We start from the raw sequence: 8,265 nt of genomic DNA, 5'->3' as shown, positions 1-8,265 counted from the left end.
TGGAGGATCTGCATATACTCTCACACCATCCCTCTTTTTTCTTTGATCCTATCTAGAATTCGTCCCCATTTAGAAAGCGAATTTTAAGTAGGTCGACCCCAAGTGTGCTTGAGATATTGTGATGAATGAGAACTTTAGCTAAGATCAGCATAGACTAGTAAAGGTATAGTGACGGGGATAACCAATGACATCCTCTCCCTAACTTTGAGTGGCCTTGTGCCTAATTATTTTTCTTTATGTCTTTTTGTACATATCTGAAAATAAAAAAATATATATAACTCAACAGAGTGGACCATTACTGCAGTGATCCGGTCCCTGTTGATTTTGCGGTGGGAGTTAATTTCCGTGCAGTTCTACGAAGTCCACTCTCGCAGACTTTACCTTCTCTCTTTGAGACGGGGTTTGTTTATTGTTAATCGCCTGAGGCACCCTTACCGGGGCTGCACAGATACTTTTTTCAAGTCTGCCCTTCTCATGGGGCGCTTACTTCTCAACCCCACTTTCCGACACCCTGGTGTCTAACAGGAGAGAACTAAACACCTCCAGCCAGTTACGAGTATGCGTTTCCTCCCTAAGCATGACACACACAGTCATAGTTTCTTCAGAACCTATCCCTTAGAGTTTAAGTTAGCAAATTTAAAAGACTCTTAGTTGGCGAAATAAACGAGATCCTAGTCTTTTTTTAGTACTAGAAAGTCTCCAAAGGTATCCAGTCAGTCCCCATATTTATTTTGTTCTAACCTTAAATGTCATATTACTCGGAGGTCAGCACTCATCCCCATATTCCATCCCAATCTGTCTGCTTTTCCATGTCCCTGCTTAGCCCCGCCCCCTCGAGACTGCTTGTTTTCGGTTCTCCTGGGAAACAGTGGGCGACCTAACATTTAGATAAGGGTTAAGAGGGGCACTACTACCATACCCCGATATGCATTTTTTTTTTGTTTCATCATTCTTTTTTTGGGTATTTTCTAGATATTTCCACTCTCCATCATTCTTCGCATATTGTACATATATTCATCGGACATTAACATTCTTCACATCAAAGACTTTTTTCAAAATAAATTACTTTCATCGCTTAATAAACATATACAAAAAAGATGCATACACATATTTTCATATTAAAAAAGATTGGAGATTAAAGTAGGTTTAACTTCAAAGTTTGAATGCGGTATTTTGGTAAAAGGAGCCAGCTAATAGTAACCACAGAGTGTTTAGATCATTAGAAAGACTCTCGACCCCCATCCCCCAAAATCAACAGGGTCTATTCCTAAAAAATAGAAAATTGTAGTTATGTATTATTGTGATATATTGTATTGTGATATGTCATGATTGTAATTTTTTATTTTCCTAAATCGGGAGTTAGGAGCACTCCCATCTTGACTTGACTCTCGTTAAGTCGGCGTTCACTGTCGCCATAAAGACCAATTGCCACAGAATGTGATGCACGCTCCACTTTTTACTGCCTACCGCCTGGGATTCTCCCTTACAGCTGTCACTTCAGTTCCTGAACTTACTTCAACTCTGGCTCACTTCCAGCGACCCCAGCTTACTCCTGTAACTTCCAGCAACTGCAACCTACTCCTATGGTGACTCTATGCTTCATCGGCCCTAGCTTATTCCTGCAGCTTCCAGCGACTCATCTTACTCCTGCAGCTTTCAGCGACTCCAGCTCACCCCTGTAGCTTTCAGCGACCCCAACTTACTTCTGCAGCTTCCAGTAACTCCTGCAGCCTTCAGCAACTCCAGTGGACCCAGCTTACAGTTTCCAGCAATTCCAGCTAACCCTTACAGCGACTTCAGCAGCTCCTTAGCTTACCTCAATGACTCTGGCTCACTTCAGCGGCTCTCCAGCTTACCCTTGCAACTTCCAGCTCATGTTTGCAGATTCCAGCGATTTCAGTTTACTCCTGCCGTGACTGGCGCTTCAAGCTCATTCTAACAGTTCCCCAGCTTACTCTTGTAGTCTCCAGCGCACTCTCTGCAGCACCTGGCTCATTCCTGCAGCTCTGGCGCTTCTAGCCACCATCTACTCAATTCCACGGCTCACTGACGTCCTGCTACAAGTTCTCGTGCCTACTGATGCCCTGCTACCAGTTGCAGCTGTCCATATCAGTGCCTGCTGATGTCCGGCTACCAGTTCCTGATGCAATACACGTTAGTAGTTAGTGTGAAGAATAGAGCCGAACTGCAGAGCGCATTTTTAGTAGCTTTATTAATGGCGATCGCCGGCAATGTTTACATCTAGGTATCAGCGGGAAGAGGTGAATATTTTTTGCGGTACTTTAACATCCCCCTGTTTAATTCTGTGTGTATACCTATGTGTGCGCGTGTTTTTTTCTACTTTTGTTTTGTTGTTTTGGTGTGGTATCTTATGCCCCTGCTTCATGGGTTGGTATTAGTACTTGTATCATGAGGGTGTTTTTATTGTTCTAACAGATTTAGTTTGGAGTAGGTTATACCTGTTCTTATCTGGTAGAGATGTGTTTATGTTAGGTTTCTTGGTTTCATCCCCAACCGTTGCTCCTTCTGCCTGGGTTGTAGGAAGTGTGGTATCAGGTTCGGGAATATCAAAATGAACTTTCTTAGTCACTGTTAGAGGCATAGCACACAGGTGGGTGCGGTTGCGGCGGAGTTTTGTGTCATTTGGTGTTTCCACTATGTAGCTCCTAGGTCCATCGTCATTTCCGATTTCAGGATGGCAGGTGTCGTTTGGCTTGTTTAGTACCCGTACGCACTGACCTGGGCATAGTGCCGGTAGCTGTCTGGTTCTGCTGTGGTGGTCATGTTGGGCCTTCATGCTCGATAACCTTGCATGTAACTAGTCATGGTAGTCTTCCTTGCCTGGTTTTGACCAGCTGGGTAGGGTGGTTGGTACAGGTCTACCAAATAGTATTTAGGCTGGTAACCCATCACCAGCCGAAATACTATTTCTGATACTAGAACTGGTTTGCTGTCTAGTGGGGTTGCCCTGGCCTGTAGCAGAGAGAGATGGATGTCAGGTCTCTCTCTTTTGCATGTTTTTATAATTGACTTAATGTGTCTCACATGCCTCTCCAGGAAGTCATTGCTCCTGGCATAGTGAGGCAGCTTGTCACATGTCTGATACCCCAGGACTTTATGAAACTTTAGAAGGCATGTCCAGAGTATTGGGGGATATTGTCGGTCATAATTTCGTCCGGACGACCAAAAAGTATAATATTTAATTTTGTCTGCCATTACCTCGCTGGTTACTAGCACTGGCATTTCATCGATGATGAGATACTTAGAGTATCTGTCGACAGTAAGCAGGAACTGCTGTCTGTCAATCTCGAATAGGTCGGATGCGATGAACTTCCAAGGCTGGGAGGTAATGTCATGTGAGAGCAGTGGTTCATACCTGTGTGCATCCTGGTATTCCTGGCAAAGCGTGCACGACTTGCACATCCTTTCAATATCCTTGTTGATATTGACCCAGTACATGCTTTTTCTGCTGAGCCTGCGTGTTTTCTCTATGCTTTGATGGGCTTGGTGAATCTGGCAGAGGATGTCCTCTCTCATGGTATCTGGGATGAGTACTTGTCAGACCTTAAATAAGATTCCATATTCGACGGCAAGTTCATTGCGGAAGAAATAATATGTGTGGATCTCTGTGAGTATCTCATGGATAATTTCAGGCCATCCCTGGTGTATGACCTCCTTGACAAGATTCACGGTTGGGCCTTTTACTGTCTCAGTACGTAGCATCTTCTGCTTTTCACATGAGAAGTTGATGATTGAGATGGTTTGTTCCTCATTGACTTCAATATTATGCTGTCCACTCTCTCGTCCAGCTTGATTGGTATGTTATTCTTGGGGTTAGGTAGTCGACTTAGGGTGTCAGCGAGGATCATTTCACTACCTGGTCTGTAGCTGATTTGGTATAAGTAGCTCTTAATTTTTAGCAACATGCGCTGAAGCCGGTGTGGTGCTGAATGCAGTTGTTTGACGTATATTGTGACCAATGGCATGGTCCGTGATGACGGAGAAGGCTTTTCATAGGGGTATGTGTGGTATTGATGAATACCATGCATTATGGCCAACATCTCCGGTTCGATGTTGCTGTATCTGGTTTGGCATCGGTTAGTGTTTTGGAACCAAATGCAATTGGTTTGCCATCTTGGATAAGTGTGACTCTGAGGCCTTTCTGCAAAGTGTCCACTTCAAGGGTTATAGGCTTGGCCTGGTGATAGTATGACAGGCATGTGTCATGGGAGATCATTTCCTTGAGCTGGTCGTAGCATTTTTGGTGGTCGGGGTCCCAAACCTATGGTGCTTGGGATTTGAGAAGACCGCGCAGTGGGTGAGCCTTTTGAGCAAAGTTAGGAATATATGGGGACGGGTAATTAAACAAACCCAGAAAATGTTGTAATTCCCCATTATTTTGTGGATTTGGCATTTCCTTTATGTCACGCACCTTGTCTGGATCTAGCTTGATTCTGTTGGGGTTGTAAACGTTTCCAACAAAGATATGCTGGGTTTCTTTATGAAGCATTTTTGCTGTTAAAAACGACCCCCGTTTCGGCCACTCTGGCCATGAGATTATGCAAGTTTTTGTCATGATCCTCACCATTCTGACTAAATACTGCTACATCATCGGTATTCTAAGCCTTCTAGGATTTGATTCATTTTTGCTTGGAAGATATATTGTGGGACATTAAGACTGAATCGCATACTCATTCAAATGGCGTCCTCCTGCATGTTGTCAACAGCTGTGATTCCTCATCCAGGTGGATCAACCAGTATCCCACCTTGGCGTCAAGTTTGCTGAAGACCTTGGCTTTTGCAAAAGCTGGGGTTAGTTCCTCCACTGTTGGTATTTTATGTGGACATCTCTTGAGGCTGGCGTTGATTTTTTGTAGGTCTATGGATATTCGGAGGGACCCATCTTTCTTTGTGCTGTATGCCAGGCTGGAGCACTAGTCTGTGTGTTCCTCAACCTTCCGGAGCAAATCTTCTTCAATGAGCCTATTAATTTCCTCCTTTATTTTTCCTTAAGGTGGATGCTGCATTTGCGTGTGTGTGTGTGGGGGGGTCAATGAAGGGATCTGCTCCTTCCTTTAGTAGGAGTTTGACAGTCCCACTGACATTGCCAATTCTGTCGAACTGATTGGGGTATTCTGACATCAGTTAGGTGATGGAGGAGATAGGCGCAGTTGAACATCTTCTAAGGCTATCCACATGGGTTGCGATTAGCTTTAGTCTTTCACGTCTTGGGAGCCACATCTATGTGGTAGAAGTACCAAGACCTGCAGTCTTACTCCCAACACGTTCCGAGTCTTTGTACTGGCATGGGAAGTTCATGGTGCCCAGACATCTAATTCGATCACCTCTGTATGAGGTGAGTTTCATGTGTGGACAGGGTTGTAGGATGGAGGGCTTCCTGAGATGTTCCATACATCTGATGGAAGGTTCTTAGTGGAAGTTAGTTGTCTGATGCCCCGGAATTGATTTTTATGTGGAGAGTGTGTTGTTTTCGGTATTTTAGGGGGGTTGGCCCGATGTTCAGGGTCGTATAGGTTTCATCCCTGTTTTTTTTAATTTCTTTTTTTTAGTTATACTGTCCATGCATTTGACACTAACAGTAATAGAGTAGAAAAGTGCTGTAGGAATACAGCATATATATTGATATGGTCGACATTTTCCCAATATCTGCTGCGTTCGGTTCTTCTTGGAGTTTGGCACCAGGGATTGTGGGACTGGCAAATTTATTTATTTCATCAATCTGGTCCATCAGCAGGTAATTGTGACCTTCACTGTGGAACAGGTCAGTGGCCACTACTTGCCAGGGCCTTACAGGAATCTCATGTGGCATCAGAGGTTCTGCACTCTGGGCTTTTTGGTGCTGTTGACATATGGTACATTGTTGTGTGATGCTGTCTATATCTTTATTAATGTTGTGCCAAAAGACACAACTTTTTGCCCGCAGTTTGCATTTTTCCATACCCTGATGACCATAATGGATTTTTGTAGGATTTCTTGCTGCATCACTTTGGGTATAATTATCCGATTACTCTTCATCAAAATTCCATTTTCGATGGCCAGCTCATCCCGATACGACTAATATGGCTGCAAATTTTTGCTTATTTCCCTGGATGTATTGGGCCAGCCATGCAGGATGGTTTCCTTAAGTTCACAGAGTATAGGGTCGGCTTTCGTTGCTAGCTTTATCTGTGTTACTTTTTTAGCAGAAAATTGGACAAAGTCAACTCGAATATTAAGGTCGATCTCCTCGTTACTCCTTCTGTTGGGTAGTCAGGAGAATCCATCCGCCAGGGTAATTTCCTTACCTGGGCGATACATGATGGTCATGTCATATCATTGTAGGCGCAGCAGCATGCGTTGCAAACGAGGTGGAGCAGCAATTAGATGTTTAAGCTGATCATTTCCAACTGATTGTGATCGCTTTCTACTTGGAATTTGCTTCCATATAGGTATGTTTTGAAGCGCTCACAGCCAAAAACTACAGCTAAAAGCTCTCTCTCTCTGTTTGCATACCTTTGTTCTGTTGCTGTTAGAGCTTTTGATGCAAATGCAATGGGCCTTCCTTCTTGCAAGAGTACTGCACCTAGACCCTTGTTTGAGGCGTCTACCTGTAGGCTTGTCTCTTTCATTGGATCGAAGTAAGCGAGAGACATTTCTTTGCAGATCTCATCCTCTATTTTCTGCATAGCCTTCTGGTGACTTGCAGTCCACTGGTACTCTGCTTCTGTTTTTAACAGATCTCTCATGGGGGCAGTTAAGTCTGATAGGCGCGGAATGAATGGTGACAAGTAAGTGATGATTCCCAACACTTTTTGCAATTCTTTGACGTTGGTAGGGCTGGGAAGCTGCTTTATAGCTTCTACCTTACTAGGATCTGGTTTAATGCCGTTCTTGTCATAGATAGCCCCCAAAAAGCTTATCTGCTTTTCATCTATCTCACATTTATCACAATTAAAACACAATCCTTCCGTTTGTGTTACTTCCATAAGCCGGTGGGGGTTGCTGTCGTGCTCCTCCTTAGTCTTTCCGAAGACGATAACATCATCTATTAGTCCAATTGTACTAGGGCATTTTTCCAGTATCATGTCCATTCTCTGCATAAATAAATCCTGTGACATTGCCAGACCAAATGTCATTCTTTGGAAACAGTATCTCCCAAATTGTGAGTTGAAGGTCGTTAGTAATTGGGATTCTGCGTCAAGAGGTATGGACCAATATCCGTTTTTGGCATCTAGCTTGGAGAAATGTTGAGCTTGTGTGCTAGTTCTTCCATGGTGGGAGTCTTGTAATGACATCTCATTATTGCCCGGTTCAGATCCTTTGGGTCAAGGCATAAGCGAAGTTGTCCATTCTTCTTTCGAACATATACTATGCTGCTGACCCATTCAGTCGGTTCGGTGACCTTTCTGATGATGCCTTGGGCTTCCATGGATTTCAACTCCTCTTCTATTTCTTCTCTAAGATGGATAGGGCATTTCCTCGGTGCATGTATTACTGGAGGATGATCAGATTGTAGGACGATGTGGTAGTCACTTTTAAAATGTTCTATGCGATCGAACTGACTTGCATATGCATTTTTTAATTCGCTGACGGAGTTAATCGGATCTTTCTTTTGTTGAATGGTGCAGTGGAGGCTTATCAGCTCCAAGTCTCTGAGAGAAGGTAATCCTATGATTGTAGGCCCTTCTGTTGTGACAACAAAGAATTTTAAAGTTTTCCACTTGTCTTTGTGTCCGCATTGTATGTAGATCGATCCATGCTGTATTATGTTTGAGCCGTTGTATGCCGCCAGAATCGTGTGCTCTTTCTTTGTGGAGCCTGGAATGGGTTGTCCTAAGTCATCAACTCTGTTGGGAAACATGTTTCGAAAAGTTCGTAGAGGAAGCGTATTCTCTTCTGCACCTGTGTCCACCTTTGCTTTGAGTATATGAGTGCCTGGTCTATTGAGAAGCTTTATTTTAAGTTCCGTTATTACTTCAATACGCTTGTCTTTTGGCTGATGAATCGCATTAAAGTTTAACTGCTACAATTCTCTATACATCTCCTTGGGCTCAGATTTTACTGAGCAGATTTTACTGTTCCGCTTTCTGTATCTGTTTTCTTGCGGCTGCTTTTGGCTGTTCGTCGTTTTTGTTTGGCTGTATTTTCTTGTGCCCTCCTTTTTGTTAGTGCATACTTTCGCCCAGCGATGTAGGAGATGGGTTGGCCTTGTATGAGAGCAAGGACAAATGCTTTGCCTCAATCAGAGGGTTGAGGGTAGCAGAG

The 8,265-nt window shown here is 43.7% G+C and overlaps 1 protein-coding gene across 1 annotated transcript; it reads right to left on the bottom strand.

Annotated features, from left to right (window-relative positions):
• Positions 1 to 2,793: 2,793 nt before the first annotated feature.
• On the bottom strand, positions 2,794 to 3,537 carry LOC145292748 (uncharacterized). Its single transcript, XM_080138784.1, has one exon. The coding sequence runs from the start codon at positions 3,535 to 3,537 to the stop codon at positions 2,794 to 2,796; it is 744 nt and encodes a 247-aa protein (XP_079994910.1).
• Positions 3,538 to 8,265: the final 4,728 nt, after the last annotated feature.

This window comes from Euprymna scolopes, chromosome 14 (genome assembly GCF_053919585.1).
Source record: "Euprymna scolopes isolate OS-2025 chromosome 14, ASM5391958v1, whole genome shotgun sequence".
NCBI lineage: Eukaryota > Metazoa > Mollusca > Cephalopoda > Sepiida > Sepiolidae > Euprymna > Euprymna scolopes.
The sequence above is the reverse complement of the archived record's forward strand: the minus strand, read 5'-3'. Positions and strand labels throughout refer to the sequence as shown.

Excerpts from the sequence above, each read along its gene's own strand:
- LOC145292748 (XM_080138784.1), bottom strand. The coding sequence starts at position 3,537 with ATGAGAGAGGACATCCTCTGCCAGATTCACCAAGCCCATCAAAGCATA.